The sequence below is a fragment of the Larimichthys crocea genome, chromosome XXIV (assembly GCF_000972845.2).
Source record: "Larimichthys crocea isolate SSNF chromosome XXIV, L_crocea_2.0, whole genome shotgun sequence".
Taxonomy (NCBI): domain Eukaryota; kingdom Metazoa; phylum Chordata; class Actinopteri; family Sciaenidae; genus Larimichthys; species Larimichthys crocea.
Window position 1 is genome coordinate 6,955,171 of NC_040034.1, and position 17,045 is coordinate 6,972,215.

The 17,045-nt window shown below is 40.7% G+C and overlaps 1 protein-coding gene across 3 annotated transcripts; it reads right to left on the minus strand.

The window, feature by feature from the left end:
• Positions 1 to 968: 968 nt before the first annotated feature.
• On the minus strand, positions 969 to 12,887 carry lclat1 (lysocardiolipin acyltransferase 1). 3 transcript variants are annotated; one of them, XM_027275104.1, is made up of 6 exons: positions 12,836 to 12,887; positions 6,850 to 7,017; positions 6,227 to 6,425; positions 5,088 to 5,234; positions 3,746 to 3,862; positions 969 to 2,800 (listed from the first exon to the last, which is right to left on the minus strand). In XM_027275104.1, exons 2-6 carry the CDS (start codon positions 7,015 to 7,017, stop codon positions 2,274 to 2,276), a joined length of 1,158 nt encoding a protein of 385 aa, XP_027130905.1. In that variant the 5' UTR covers positions 12,836 to 12,887; the 3' UTR covers positions 969 to 2,273. The 3 variants fall into 3 exon arrangements, with proteins under 3 accessions (XP_027130905.1, XP_010750788.2, XP_010750787.2); XM_010752486.3 differs by having other exon boundaries at positions 12,764 to 12,871; XM_010752485.3 differs by lacking the exon at positions 12,836 to 12,887 and adding an exon at positions 12,474 to 12,829.
• Positions 12,888 to 17,045: the final 4,158 nt, after the last annotated feature.

The following is a 17,045-nucleotide window of genomic DNA, read 5'->3' on the forward strand; positions in this document are numbered from 1 at the left end:
GACCTTTTTGGTTGTCTATGGTAGACCAGAATGTGTGTTTGTGTGTGTGTGTATATGCGTGTGTGCAAAACAGACCAGGCAAACTGTGGCCCTGGTGTTGTGTAACACGAAGCATTCAAGGGCTCGTTGACTCATTCGCTGCAGTGTGATGATGGTTTATAGTAAATTCTAAGACTGCAGAGGCGAATGTTCTGCAGCGGCTAAAAATGTCAGTAAAAACATGACAGCAGTGTTAAAGGAAGTGTTGTTCCACACGAGCTGAGTGATGAATAAGTGAAAGAAAACACACCGTCAACTCTGACGTAATGGTAGTCAACACTTCCCAAGTTTAGTAAAATTTAAAAGACATGACTGGAAACGTGAATGAGGTGATATAGTATATTTATTTAGATATATATATATATTTATTTATATATATTTCCTCCTTTAAGAGCCTGACTCAAACAGTGTCCACTGTGTTTTACCTGAGGACAGTGACGTTAAAGAGGTCCAGCATCAAAAAGTGATTGTAAAATGGGCAACAGAAAACAGCACAAGTCAAGAGTTATACGTGGAGATTCTAGCTGGTTCGGAGTTGAAAACAGATATAGTACCATTTTTGGTAAACTACTACATGCTCATAATTAAATTTTTAGCACAGCTAAGTTTCACAGTGACTGGAAACAGCCCCTTTACACTTTTTGACTACAGGAGCTTTGGATTCTTATAAACAAAAAAACAGACAACTTTCTATCGTGTAGTGGACTGGGACAGACGTTTGTCTCACAAAACAGGGTTTAAGTGGCCTATCACACATTGCACAGTGTTAACAGAAACTGCTATAGACTGTCCGAGACGCAAATGTCTCCTGACTCCCAAAATTTAACATGGTTTGAAATGGTACTGAGTGGCAATGAGAGTCAATGGCTAAAAGCGTGGCTGAAGCACCACTCCAATCTTGTTTCAAATTCTATCCTTTTTTGGCACAATTGGAGTAGCTTTCTCAGCTGTCATTTGCTAATTGAGTTTAGCAGGCGCATCAATGCCAGTCCTCTAGAGAGGGACACGGGCAGAGGTGGGCATTACAGGGCTTTTTTGGATTAGGTTGAGTTCATGGCCAGTTTTCCACTCCAAGTCTGGTGCTCTATGCCACCCTGCACATCGAGGGGTAATGTTGTCCCAACAGGACATTCTTCCACCCCGGCACCACCCACATCCTGCCTCTACAAGGCATCCCTCGATTCCCAGAAAGGGCACAAAGCTCAACAGCTTCTACACTTATCCACACATAAGATCTCAATCAGATTTTTGATCCTGATAAGTTGATGGCCACAGGTGTTACCTCGGCGTAGCTGGCGGGCAAAAACATTACCAGTGGTGGGTGAAGATACCCTTTCCTGACAGGACAGACTACGTTCTGTTTGGTTACTTTTTGAAATCACATCTGCTTTTCACACCTTTGGCTTTTTTGTGCAAAAGCTACTTGAGGAAACAAGCAGTCGAACATATTTCATGTTTTAAGACCTATACAGTAACAAACATCATCACAGAAGTTTTAAGGACTAACTGGGAAAAGTTTATTCCCCAATTTGTATAAAAGGTTAATTAAACCCAATAAAAGGTAAACATATGATACACATATATACCTGTATATTCCTTAATAATTCTCTGTGAATTACACTAGTCCTTTTCTTTCCTTGACTAGAAACTAGGTCCAATCAGTCTATCTCAGCTGACTACAGTGCTGATTTGAATATTCGTAAGTCAAGTCATCATATGTAGAGGTGGTCTGTACTATGGCTCTGCTCCATAACTTATGACACCGATATAAAACCAAGGGCAACACATACAATAAAACTGGTTTCAAAATGACATGGCAACAGTAGAACAAAAACTTGACAGCGCTGTTTCATGACACACGTCTGAGGTTCTGAATAAAAAAACATAATTAACACAAACTGGTAGAAACGCACCAACAGCGAGCTAAACAACAGTAATTATACAGGGAGAGACATACAAGTGACACATTATGTGATGAATTCCTTGAATCACAGATAAATGTACATAACATTCCTCTTTTTTTTTCTTCAACAGAAAGGTAAGCTCTCTCCTCTGAAGCCATGCATACAGACAGGAGATGAACTTATTACTCCCTTTCTAAGGCATGAAGCATTGGGTCCCTCAAAGGGATCCTCTAGCCCTCTGGACTAAATAAGCCAAGACAACCGAGTCCTCAGTGTCCTTGCTGAGCACAGGTGGAAACATATCATTGTCCAGTCAGCCATCTTCCATCCTCACTGCATCTTCCCATCGAGCACCTTCTTCTTCTCGCCATCGTCTGCAGCCATGGACTTCCAGTATCGATGACAGGACATCTCCAGCAGCTCCAGCCCACCGATCAGCTTTTGCTGGGCCATGTACACTCCGACCATGACCAGGAAGTAGAGCCTGAACGGAGCCCACAGCCACAGGCCAGTGAAGCACAGAGCGATGAAGCCGCTCCAGTACAGAAGTGAGGCGGCTTTGATCAGAGCCACTCGCAGCTCCGACTTACAAGGTGGCACGCGAGCAACACCGTCCCTGTCGAAGGCTCGGGGCTCGCCTGAGTAGAAGTCCCGCAGACGGATCTCCTTCTCAGCCCAGCGCTCCCGACACCACGACTCTAGGTCAGAGGAGGAGGTGGGAAGTGAAGCCACTGAGTAGCGGCGGACGTGAAAGTGGATCTCCCGAGGGAAATGCCCCAGGATCAGGTGGCGTTCTGTCTGAGGGATGTTCTTGGGGTATGCCACTGTGATATCATGGACGGCATCGAGGTTGTCCCCTGGGAAAAGAGACACAGTTTCAAATGATCAAAAGGACTTCTTCTAGTGTAACCAAAACAAGACGGAACTATACTCTTTACCTGCTGTAAACTGCATAAATTCAGACATGACACTGCAGGGAGATTTAATATGATCCTTTTTCCACACCGGTTATGTACCCTTCAAAATCCCAGCTCTTAACTCAATTACACATGTACCTCTAATTTATCCTCTCTCCGTTCCAAAACTACCATGAGCTCTCTACTGTCATCACTGATCTTCAGTGTCCTTACAACACACATATAGAGCTGAATTAAATATTAAGCGGGCAGGATGACACCTGCCAGCGCCTGCTCCTGTACAGCTCAGCTCTACCGTGGTAAAAATAGAGCAGAGAGGGGCACAGCGGACTTGGACAAAGAACAACATGCACAGCATGTCAGTCAGCGGTGCAGAGAGAGGGAGAGGAGAATTAGCTAAGTCTGATGACATCACACTGATTCACAACACCTGCTTGGAGTTAGTGCCATGCTCAGCATCCAGGGCGGGTGGGGGATGCGATGGCAGGGCCAGAGGTGGTATTTAAGAACTCTGGAGGACTGCCAGAATTAGCTCATAGGGAAACATGAGAATCTCGGGGGTGTTGTAATGGCTGGCAGTGGGATGAAGCATATGTCTGAGACTTAGAAAAATAACAGGTATGACGCCTCCTCTTCAAACAGCGTCAGGGGATTAACTACAATCATCATGATAGCATGTCATTTTCCCGTGGTTTTGCTGATAAAATATTTCCATCATGATGACAGACGTTGTGTCTTTATGTGCTTTGTGGTAACATAAACACACACGGCACACGTCTGACGTTTCACTGACGATTAACAATAACATTTAACATTTTTTTTTAATCAGTGTATCGCTGACATGTTTTTGATTTCAGAAACCTTTTGATATGGATCACGCCTGACCTTTTCGCAGTCTGTCCACAATGAAGGTGAATCCAGTTGTGCGGGGATGCAACACGTACTCAAATTTTGGCAGATTGTTCTGGGCAGCGAACACGTCACTCTTGGCTCTTGTATTTTCTGCAAGAAACACAAACACACGATAAACCTATGGCAACTGCAGGCACCAGGTAATGTTGTATTAACTAATAATATTACATAAGTTATATGCGTTAGTTGCTCTTAATGAGGTGTGTCTTTGGACAGCTGCTTACCTACAGAGTAGCTTTACAGTCAAATTTCTACTTCTTCTAATGTGACATGACAAATTTTTGCATATAATGTTATTTAAAAAGTAGAACTTGGTTGACAAGATACAATCGCACAAATAACAGTATACTATTTTTAAAAGAGCAGCCAAACAATAATAACGTTGGTTACGGGATACGGCCACGTTCATGAAATACATCCAACAGTGACAAACACTTAGACATTTGTAAAAACCACAGGGGGACATAAACACAGGAAAGATGAGTGTTTATTAAGCAAACATTCCTCAGGAACTTGTTGCAGGAACATGTAAACTATATCATGACTCATTAGTCATGTTATGTAACAAGTAGCTGAGGCTTGTAGGACAAAGAGACTATGGACAGACTTGTGTTGATCAGCTCTGCTGTGATTTGTCATTCTTATACAGTCTTTCATTCAATTCAGACAAGCTCTACAAACTTCATGGAAATTTTTTTTAATAGGGGCTTAAGTGCTCCCAGGACACGATCCTGTACACGGAGGTCTGTTTGTACGTCCCTGGAATAAGTATTAGGAGGGTAAAAAACAGGACTTCCACATCTGAACATACTGTATAGATCCCCTTGTTTCTTGCGTCGAATTAAGCCTCGAGGTTTAAGAGGCTTAAACGTAGACGCATTTCCACACGCAGAGGCACAAACACCAAAAGTGAAACAATATTTAAAGCCCTAAATCTGTTGTCCAATTATGATGTAACTTAACTGGACACCCTATGACATCATGGTATGTAAAGAGAAGTTAAGCTTCTCCCAGTAAAGCTACTCGGGACTTTGATTGGCTTAATGGTGATCTGAAAGGGCTTTAGACGCTGGTGTCGCTGTTGCTTGGGTTGAAAGGTCAGAGCATTCTTGCAGAAATGACTGTGTGTGGTGTGCGTCAAGGGATTTGGCTATGCCTTATCACCTGGAAATTGTATTTGCATAACAGTGTCAGTGCAAAGGTGTAAGACAGGTGCCACACAGAGCTTTGGAAACTGGTTGGTGGGTAACATTCAGAGAATAACAACGGAACGGAAATGGAACGGAAATGGAGTGTTGCATTGTTTGTTTCTCACCGGTGAGGTCCGTGCCCTCCGGGAACAGGAGCAGCTGCAAGGGCTCTCTGATGTCACAGAAGTAGTCTAGCATGTTCTCCATGTGCTTCTTGTCATCCTCCCAACGGCGCTGAATAAAGACGAAGCAGGCCACCTGCATTGCCCAGCCTGGGAAATACATACAGTGTCTTTACGTGTGGAAATGATGACTTCACCTGCTCAAATGATTCTATAAGACAGCAGGCAAACATCTGTGTTTTCCAGGAAAAGCTTCTGACATTGGACATGTGCCTCTTCAATATGCTGGGGTTTTTTTTTCAAACCAGCATGTTCCTGCAGGAAAGAAATTCTTATTTTCTTTGTTTATGTTAAACTACCCCCTGTTACCAGTTTATTAGGTACACTCAGCTAAAACTAATGCAGAGTAATAAAGAATCCTGCAACAAATCGTCCCTTCAGGTCGTAATGTTTTTGTTTATACGGTTTTAGAAGTGCTGATTCAACTTTATGATCATTTTGGAGGCTGCAGTTTGTGTTGCTGTTTAACTGTATTGTGTTATACTAACAGATGTTTTTTATTATTTTGTCCACCCTTATTGATGTCACTAAGGACAGGGTAATTAACACCTCTGTATAATACAATGCAATTCAAGGGAACCACAAACTACGTCCTCCAAAATAAATCAAAACAATTTCTACAACACTGAACATTATGACCATCATTAAGTTCTAGTTATTGCAGGGCTGGATTATTAGGCTGCATTTGTTTGAGCTACACAGATTTGTTTTTATTCCATTGTGCTGTTGCACAACACTTCCTCTTTTTATATTGAACTATATTAATTTTAGTGATTTTACTTCCCCTTCTATTAAAAGCCAACTGCTTTGCAATTATATTTTTGAAGAAATGCTTTGCAAAGCATCTCGACATGTTATAACAGGAACTCTCACAGGTGTATTAACGATGGGTGCATTTCACTTAAGGGAGGTCCTGCTATTGTGGGTGACATTTAATGAAACAGAGCTGTCGGCATTACTTTATTAGTTAATATTAAGTTCGTCTGTGTTTTTACTGCTTTGAGAAGTCTGAATTCCTCCTGTGCATCAGTCCATTATGTTATGACGTAGAGAAAAAGGCAAGGCAGCCGCTGTATACCTACCAAAGCCGGGCACGGCCTTCAGGACAGCCTTGAGGCAGATCTTCTCCAAACGTAGGTAGCTGTACCTGAGCAGACAGCACCACAGGAACATCCAGTCCAGACGGGTGCGGTGGTTCATGATTATCACACTTCGCTCCCCTGGAATGAAGCCATCACCTGTTATCACCACCTTCACCCCGAATACCAGCTCTAGCAAGGACTGCAGAGGGCAGAGAGGCCAGGATGGACAGAGGATGAGGAAGAAGAAGTACAAAGGAGGGAAGAAGGGACGGGGGCAGTGAGAGAGAGCAAAATGGAGGAGAGTGGGTGATCAAGGAGAGAAAAGAATGATCATATAAAAAGGATGTAGAGGGAGAGAGGAGGGACTGGGAACAGAAAAGATGGAAAGAGAGTGAGAGGAAAATAAATTAATAATGCCATCAATTTGTGCGGTCACTGTAAACAAGATTTGCATAATTGTTCTCAAGAGTAATCTGAATAAATCAAGTTTGCTTCTGAATTAGAGGGGAGGCATGAATAAGGCTGAGATGACGTAGGTTATCATGTCTGTGTCAAACGGATGACTTAAGACCATCTGGCAAGCACAGAAGTAGGCTGAGTAAAGGCTAAGCTGGTTTACACACCACAGGCAGGGTGAGCCAGGTAGCGACGATGCGATCCGTGATCCAGCGATACCAAGCAGGAGACAGCAGCATGAGGGGCAAAAATGGCCCCAGCATGAAGACGCTTCCAAAGAAACTACCCAAAAACAGGGTCACCACAAAGTACAGGCCCCGCACCGACACAGCCATCTGTGGAGAGATGAATGAGACAGATTAGATTAGCTGGAATATAAATCAAAAGATGAATAAATAAAACATTCTTGAGCAGTCGAAACGTGAAGCTGAAGTTGTATTTAAAGTGGAGCAACTCTGGAACATGGAACAAACGGGATTATCGACAGTCTCATCAATAGCAACGGCTGCCCTTCTGTTGTTCCTCTGACATATTTTCCCACAAACAGTGGAAAATCCAGGACAGACATTCCTACTGTGGAATGTAAATAGGGGAACCTTTCTGACTGTGGCTAACAAATTGTGGGTGCATGGTCACTAAATCAAGTGTGGCTGTGGCTTGAAAATTAATCACTGAATGCATCGCTTCCTTAAAACAAATAATCGATGGTAAAACATCCAAGACTTAAATCAACCAAAGCTCAAAACTCTTCACAGCTGCGATGCCGTTTTCACAATGAAGTTACGACAACATGGAGGTGATATAGAAATGTGAATCAGAGGTTTTGCCGTACTGTTGTATTGCATTGTGTTATAGTATTTTGTCCCACATGTACATGCTATACATGTATTAGGCTAAGATTTAAATATTAGATGGTTTTTTTTTTCCATGAATTGTTTCTCTGATTTTCCAGGAAAGCTACTACATCATAAGACATATCAATAAAGTGAGGTAAAACTACTGGGACAGAGGATTTCATCCATATTACTCAATCCTGGTACACTGATAATCTGTAACATCAAAGTATACAGAGGGTCACACGTGCAATGGAAACTTTTATTCCAATTATCTGACAACAGAGTAATAAAAAGGTACAACTGAACTAATAACCTTCCACTTTATTGTCCTTTGATAAATGGGTAATGACTTCTCTACAACCTTGGTTTGATCTACTTAATCAAGTAGATACCCTTACTAATATATGAGTCATGCATTGATTTACCGCTGCAAGCATTACGAGGCATTTTAAAGGACAGCTGATGATGTAAAAACACATACATACAAACTGCGTCATGCTCTGGATGAACATAAATGGAAACCATTTACGTCGACTGGTTACGCACGTTCATAACAGTAGCTCCAACATAGTAGAAATACCACATGGTCATTAGACGCCTGAGGGAAGTGAACTGAGCCTGTAATCCTTTGGAAATTCAAAACCCAAGCAACAGGACCTTCAGTTGTCAGGGACATATCTGATAAGTTTGATGGGGGGCTCATCTGGACATGCCGATGGGGATCCCTTGTCGTTTCAATGACATCAGCGGTGACCACTTCAGCTTCCAATGGTAATGTTACACTTATCAAAAACAGGTCGCTCTTGAAAATCTCAAAACACAGGTGGTTTTTTTTTTTGTTTTTTTACTTATTCTGTCCAGTTAGCTCTTCTCAGGACTGTGATCTCGCCTGTAGCACCTGTTTTGTTGCACCTTATTAGAACATTCACTTGGTGACCTCATATTTCCTAGTCTGGCTCCACCAAACCTAAGAAGAGCAATTTATAATATAAATTTATATATAGACAAGTCATTTAAAGCACCTGCGATGGTGTGCGGGGTCTTCATGACGATGAGAGCGATCCAAATAGCCGCTATGCAAAGTGACCTGGGATGCCCGAATAAGACTTTATTTCCATGTAGTCAAACCGAAACTTTAAAATCTAGGGCGTGTGTATGAATAACACTCTCTCGATAGCAACCGAGTCAAACTGCCCTTAAGGAAGTCACTTCATCTAGTTTGTGTGATTATAAGAAGAACTCGTACTTCTCATCAAGTTTTTTTTAATCACTAATTCTGTGATTAGTACTACAAAAAGTTCATTACAAGGAAGTCTCCTGAGTTAAAGGTTAAAAGTGGAAATACAGTGAGTCCTGGTTTGATTAGGCCCCGAGTCGACCTTGCTGCCGGGAGACTTTTCATCCAGCAGATGTTTTCTTCTCTTATATGAGCCAGTTCTCACCTTTCCACCTCAATTACTGCAAAGACTGCACAAGCCTTCGGTTCACACTACCTGCCCCCAACACTCACACATCATCCTCACCCTCTGCGGCAGCATGACGCAGCAAGTCTCACGGCAATGACCTGAAGTGGCTGAAGGTGCATTTAAAAAGATGCAAGTGTTTTTTTTTTGTTTTTTTTTTGCCTACATGATTATGCAGGCAATAAGGGTTTAAGGGTTACTGGTTATGACAACGGAAAATGTGAGGCATGACACGAGGTGAGAAAAACAGGCTTGCTCAGCACAATTGCCACAATTAGGCTGTGGCCCACAAAAACAAAAAACACACCCTTGGGTGGCTGCTGGAACAATCAGACGAGCCTATTCATACATACGGCAAAAAGGCACAACACACCTGCAGCCAGAGATGTGATAAGTGAGTGGAATTATGGACATTAAAGTGTTAAATAAACATGTTTTTCTTCCGCTTGGCGCGCACACCTGGGACATAACACTATTTATATAAGGCATCCACGGAAACACTTTTGTTTCCATACTCCAGAGCAAGTACCACTTGCGTGTTTGATTTAGTTCCCATCCGTTTGGGTTAGTTTAACATTTATTTAATCACCATAGTAATGATTCAGAAAGCACTTCCCCAAACACACCACCACATGTAACACACGGCATTCTCAAGTCTGAATTCTCTGGCAGTCATTTTGCATTCCTTATTTTAAGCCAAGACCAGACATCCCAACAGAGCAAAGCAGAGTGAAGAGGTCAAGCATGTCTAGGCTAAACAATGAGCTTAAGTGGTGTGTGTGTGTGTAAGAGACAGAGAGGGAAAAACAGAGGGAGGAAGAATGAAATAGATAATGCTGTAAAATGAATTGCAAATAGATTTAAGTGCAGGTATATTTTACAACCTAGAGGGCGCTTTGAGAGAACAACACTCCTCCACAACGGAAAAACTCTCCAACTCGTTCCAAAAACTAATTTATTAGATTGATTTCTTAGCCTACAAAAGTTTAGTTCCTAAATCCTTATTTAACTTTTGATGAACAAACTGAATAAACGCCATGAAAAGAAACATTAAAGATATAAAATGTAGCTCGACAACCACCATCCGTCATGCCAACAGGGACTGAACTGTTTCACTATCTAGGTGGGAAAATGAAACAGTATTGAAAAGAGTGATGAAACAATAACACTGTACGGGACACACATCCATTTTTAATCTGAACAACTGGAGGTCATAGTGAGCTGGAGAAGCTGAACAACCTCTGGATAAAATGTTTCCATATGGTACAACCGTATGTTTTTCTTTCCTTAGAGTTTATTCTATTTAAACGTAGAGACTTTAAATAGATATACCTCATGACTTTATATTGTGTGCCTGTTACTCGTAACTGCTGCTGCAACACAGGAATATCCCTTCAGGGGATCAATTAAGTACTCTATCTATTTATGAGACTTACTTTTTTCAAATTTTTATTTACTTTTTATTATTTTTTTCTTAGTAACATACATATAACTGCCAATAGAGCCCAAAAAACTACAACCTAACATAAATATAACATGAACGTAACATGACGAGGGGAGGATTGTGCATCGTGTAAAGCAGCGGAGTCAAAAAAAAAAGCACATCATACCTAGAAATATAAGGATGCTGCTCGAAAATAGGGGAAAGATTAAAAATAAAATCTTGCTGGAGGGTTTGATCTCGTCTTTGCGGTCTATATGAAATCAGGTCTTACAGTTAACACATGGCTGAGCCTTCAAAAATATCAGTTTGGTTTCGTAATTCTCTCCATAACATATTTATTGTAAACTACATCAATCCACTCGTTTATTGTTGGTTTGTCTTTCTTAAGCCATTTTCTACGGAAGCCCTAAAAGGCCATACATACATACATTTTATTCCACCCGTTTTCCCGTGATAACGAGATAATAATTCGAGATCTCGAGGAAACAAAACGATAGTCTAGTGTATTAAATCAAGTGCGCCCGTATTACAGAATGTATGGCAAATGCATGTAGTCCATAATACGGAGCGAGCAAACCTATCACGCCACTGTAAAGAGTAAATATTGTGCATAATGCCCCTTTTCAATTCAAAATAATGAACTTTGAGGCTGAATTGCTCAAAAATGATACAGTAAATATGCTTTATAGTGAACAGTCAGGATGGTCCTGAGATCAAGTGTATCAACCTTTGTCAGAAATTATGGATCAAAGGGATTTTACAGTGGCGTAATAGGTTTGCTCGCTCCGTATCATGGACTACATGCATTTGCCATACATTCTGTAATACGGGCGCACTTGATTTAATACACTAGACTATCGTTTCGTTTTCTCGAGATCTTAAATTAATTATCTCGTTATCGCGGGAAAATGGGTGGAATAAAATGTATGTATGTATGTATGGCCTTTTAGGGCTCCCGTAATTTCCCGGTCAGAGCCTTTTTACACCTCACTAACAACACTCTCAACTAGGGATGTAACAATGCATCGTGACATGATCGGTCAGCAGTTTACTGTGATTGTTTGTAAAGAAAGGAGATATCTGTCATGTGTTTTGTTGTTTAAGATGCAAGTTGCACTTTTTATAAAGTACACAAACAGTTTCTGTAAAGAAAGATTTTTTTATCCTACAAATAAAAAGATTGTTTTATTTGGTCATTTTGAATTTAAAAAAAATCGTATCGTGAACAAAAAATCGTGACTGGAATCAAATCGTGAGTTGAGTGTATCATTACATCCCTCTATACTCTCAACAGGTATTTGTCCCACTTTGTCCACCCAGATCACATAAGTACATGACTTTTTAAAAAGTTTAAAAGCATTTTCTATGAGACTTAACTTTTCTTTGTGTTTGTATGAACAGCAGCAACTGCACAAAAAAAGCAAAAAAAGAAGTGACTGAGTTTGGGAGCAAGGTGCATGTCAGTGGATCTTTCCAATGTGCCATAATCGATTACTCTTTGTGTATTATATGTGATTAAATTACGAAACCACGCCTTGTTGAAATAATCTAATCAAGACCAATAAGTACTTAACGTGTCATTATCTTACTTTTTTTCCATCACCCCAGGCAGGGGTGTGGCAAACAAGGACTTTAAACAAGAGAGCCAACATGAGTTCTCCAAGTTCAGCTTTTTTTTTTAAGCCCTTAACGAGATTTACCGTGTGCTGTCTGTAAATAATCCTCCCCCCTCGGTTTAACATGTTGCTACGTAAATAATTACCTAACCTCCAGTGATGGATGCAAATAAGAGACAGCACAAAAGTCGAGCTTGCTCATGGAAAAGCTAATGTTATCACAATGTGAGAGCATTAAGAGTCTATATATATATATACTGTAAGGTGACTACCTGTTGTCAGGTTGTCTGGCTGCAGGTGCAGGTCAACAACAACAACAACAACAACAACAACAACAACGTGCAAACCAAATCACACAAAAGCTAGCTCATGTTTAACCGACGCTAGCAGCAGCAGCTGTCGATAAGTGTGCGTATGTAACAACATACCCACCTCCTTAGTGTTTGTCCTCCAGATTTCTTTTTTAAAAAGTGTCTCTTTGTTTGGTGAGCTTGTTCTGTTAGCTCCAATAAGTCCAAACACTTGGTTGCGACATAGCAGCTTAGCAACCAAGCCAGTTAGCAGCTACATGAGCTAACAAGCTTATCAACAACAAAAAACAAAAAAAAGCGTTTTACAGTTTTTCCTCGGAGCTCAAACTGTCTCGCCTTGTTTTCCCCGTGAGATAAACAGCCGAAAACAACTTCACTTTTGTTTTGTTTTTTTAAATGTAGCTCACTTACTGTGACTGCAGCAAAAAGTATAGCCGCCTTACCGCTCAGCTAACAACGACCTCTCAACTTGTCAACTCTCACCTGTCGGTGCGGCCACGCGGCGACAGGTGGCGCTGTTTGTGCACGAGCTGCAGCCGCATGCGGAGCAAAGGTTTACCCAATGCACTGTAGAGTCCACGTGGTTGTTATACTTTGAGCAGTTTAGTTAAATTACCAGTATCCTTATAAAGTCTTATATGTAGAAACTGTAAAGGGGGAGAAATATGTGCAGAAATAATCCATGCACACACTGCACATTTCTCCCTACTTTGCACAAATCAACACTATATACCTCTGTACAATATATTTTATTCCATTTACTATTGCTATTTTGATATTTTATTACGTATGGTTTGCTTTTAATATTATATTTGTATTCTTATGTTGTCTCTTGTCACTGTGTGTAATGCTGCTGCTGCACTGTAATTTCCCAGCTTGGGATAAATAAAGTATATCTATCTATCTATCTATCTACCTAATACAAGTATAGTACTAGTACTACTAGTATTATAAGTATTCAGATTGTTAACAATGTAAATATACTAATGCAACAATCAGCTGAATGTACAATAAGTAGTGTCTGTTTGCAGAACTATGCTATGTGCTCTATGTGTTATTTTATTATGTAGTTGGTAGAGATAGACTAACTCTAACTTTTAACTTCAACTTACTATATTGTTGTACAGTAATATGTAACAATGCCTTCTTTAAAATGAAGGAAAAAAATCAGAGGTTCATCTGCAAAGTAACTTGTAACTGTATTTGTAAGGTAAATGTAGAATAGAAAGTACAATAATTACCTTTGTAATGTAGAAGAGTGGCAACGTAGCAAAAAAGAAAAAAGACCAGTATCTCAGAATTGTACCAAAGTACAGCACTTTTTCTGCTGAGCCTTAAACCTGCAGTGCAGAATGCACAGAACAAGTCAAGACACTTCACACATGGACGAGGAGAAAAAGGTGATTTAGTACACCGAATCTTTCAAAAAATCATTGTTTACATTAATATTTGTGACCAGGTAAGGATTTTAAAAAAGGAATTTATCTATTTAACTAACTTAACTAACAAACCACTGTCTTTTTAATCATTAAAACAAGTTAACAATGAACAAGACAAGTCTGCCCCTTGGTTGAAGTGTTTCAAGAGTAAATATCCAGTTCAGGTTATTTCAACAGAGTCTACCTAATGGCCTACTTCATTTCTGGAAGTTTAACCTTTGCAATGGCGTAAGTATCTTTAAATCAAGTCTGAAGACACTGAAATGAGACACCACTGCACAGGTTTGTCCATTTCTATAACTCACTAATCTTTACAGAACTTTTTGCTCATGTCACAGTGTTTCTCCTCAAGATCCCTGTGTTAATAATATGTCAGAACTCATTCGAATCTCAAGCATGGTATTGATGATATACTTCTTGACCGAGTCCCCCAACATACCCTTTTAAAGTAGTGTAAATCCTAGAATGTGTCATTTGTTTCTTTTACCCACAGTTATGAGTTGTTCTACTGTTACAAATTACCTCAGCATTCAGTGATGTGTGTGTGTGTGTGTGTGTGTGTGTGTGTGTGCACAGATTGGTCAATGTGTCTAAGTGTATCCGAGCATGTACTCTTTCTCATGTACGCTGCTGCTGTGTGTGTGTGTGTGTGTGTGTGGTGAATGAGGTAGAGACAGACTGACAGACAGGGTAAAAGAGAGAGTGCACTTAGTCAAACTCAAGACTTTTCCATGACCTGCTCCCCATGGCATGCACTCTATCTGAGAGACTGAGTGAACTGTATAGCTTTGTCAGTATAAACTTCTCAAGGGTCAACGCATCACTTCAGAGGGGAACGGAAAAAAACTTTGCTTTGAAACAAGCTCTCATTTTTTCAGTTTGGTGCCAACTCACCTTCAAAAGAGAAGCACATCCACATGATTAATGACGCTTGTCTAAAATAATTTAGGAAAGGCAATCTGATCAGGTACTCCTAATCATATTCCCTTTGAGAATTACAATTATCTAAGCCCTCTGGTTACAATCACGGTCATTTTAATCCATGAAAAATATATAAAACATGTACACTTTAGCTGTGTTTGCTGATAAAAAAACGACATGGGAGGTAAGCCAAGTCAAATGCAACTTATCTTACAGTGAAAGTTAGGAAAAAATTATGAGATACACATAGAGAGCAACAACATTAATTCATGTTAGACATGCCATTCCACTTACATAAGTCCACGCAGGAGAGACAGAGTGACTTTTTCGGTCTTTGCACACTGTGTTTTGGTTTATTTTCAATGGAGTCTATGGATAGCACTTTAACGAGCTTTTATTGAAGAAAAAAAATCTCATCTAGTTTGTTTTTTTTAAACATTCTTGCCTCCTGATGACCTTTTGTGCTTTTTTTGGTAGTTCAAAGTAGGGACACGGATGATTTAACTTGAGTCTTCTTCTCTTTCACTTCACTTCCTCTTCACATTGTCTGGGCCTCACACCTGTAACACCACACGCACGTTGCTGTTCCTCCTGTTTTGCATCTTAATTTCTGCGTGTTTATCTCCGTTTGTGTCCTGGTCCTATCCTCTCTCCCTCTCCCTCCCTCTCTCTCTCTCTCTCTCTCTCTCTCTCTCTCTCTCTCTCTCTCTCCCTTTCCTCCCTTTTTCCACTCTGGTCTCTAGGCAATGAGGATTAGAGTGGCGGGACCATAAGCAGTCTATTTATATCATTGATAGCCTATGGAAGAACAGCAGGCTGTGGCTTAGCACATTAACACACAAAACTACAGTACAAAGCGGATGCCAGCAGACTTGTATTGATCAGAGCTTTAAAAGCTTGAGGATGAGATGGAGCTGTACCTTACATCACGCTGTTAAATAGAGAACGAGTCCCAGGGCGCTTAGGCTCATCTGTCCAAACATGTGCTGTGGTTGTGTGTCCAGCAGTTGCATTATGTCTTCAAAGGTCGGACTGTTGATATGCAGGTACAGAGAGCAATTTGGCAGAGTATTGAGTATGCTTGACTCTGATTAATTGAGTTGTTGTAAAGGCTTAGTTTTGAATAGCAATCACTGCTTTGTGGTCCTGTGTCCTCGACCGGTGGATCACATGGTGCTGCTGGGTTTTCAAATGTCAAGGAAAGGACAGTTTACAACAAAATTACCTGACTGACCTCCAGAGGTCTCATATATGTTTCTTTTTCCATTCATGTCATTTGGAAATTTTATGAGGGCACAATAACACTGTTCCCAAGTGTCATTTCTGCTATGGTTGCATTTTGGCTTATCTCATCAGGTCTTATCTAAATTGGCCACCAAGAGAGACAACCAGTGTTGAACCTGTGATTTATGCGTGTCACATTGCAGGTGTTTTTCTAAGCTCTAACTCCTGAACATCCTTCATTTTCCTTGACTGACCCCGTACCCCCCTAATGCTCCCTCCTTGTTGTACGCCTCTCAGCATATCATACTCTAGCTCTTCCCTTGTTGACAGTGCCAGATATGTGTCTACGCTTGGTGGGCTGTCTCCAGACAGGTTATAAATAACTAGCAGAGTTTTTTGCTTCATGTCCTGAGAGCTCTACTTTCTTCTCACACTTGAGGAACCATGGGAAAAGAATCTTTCCCTTACGCACATGGCACTCATAATAACAGACACGGTTATACATAAAACCTCTGAGCACATGTGCCTGTTTGCAAGCTCTGCACAAACACACAGACACAGTTATGCATGCACACACAGAATAAACCTTGGTGGCTTATACTGTAAGGTTGCAGTACTGAAATAGCAAGGTTATAAGAACAGGGGCACTGTTTATAATGAAATGTTAACTTACGTTACATAACCTGCACTGTGGGAATGCAGAGTACATTTCTACTGTCATGCAAGTATGGGAAACTTGCTGAAACAACAGAATGGGATAAAAGTCTGGGAGAGCGAAAAATAGAAGGAACAAGAAAACAACTACATCGGAGAAGTAAAATGAGGGAGTGGAAAAAGAGTTTATCGGATAAGCATTATTTTTCTCCTTGTGACATGATTGAAGAGGGAGAGGGTTATGTTATGGGTACATGAAAGGGTTGGTGGTGTGAGTTTATGTGTAGAGGAGTGACAGTGAAACAGCGTTAATGTGGACTATAGTTGGGAGTCGGGGAGAATTCAGGGGTTGGCAGGTCAGACTCTGCTGACACACTGGGATCAGCGATGGGATTGTTTCCATTGGAAAGAATTCCAAGAATGAGCTAGAAGAGCTATCAGTGACTTCACTCAGA

Excerpts from the sequence above, each read along its gene's own strand:
- lclat1 (XM_027275104.1), bottom strand. The coding sequence starts at position 7,017 with ATGGCTGTGTCGGTGCGGGGCCTGTACTTTGTGGTGACCCTGTTTTTG. Across the intron at positions 5,235-6,226 it reads GAAGGCCGTGCCCGGCTTTG|GCTGGGCAATGCAGGTGGCC; the intron begins GTAGGTATACAG and ends TGTATTTCCCAG. Across the intron at positions 3,863-5,087 it reads GGAGGGCACGGACCTCACCG|AAAATACAAGAGCCAAGAGT; the intron begins GTGAGAAACAAA and ends TGTTTCTTGCAG.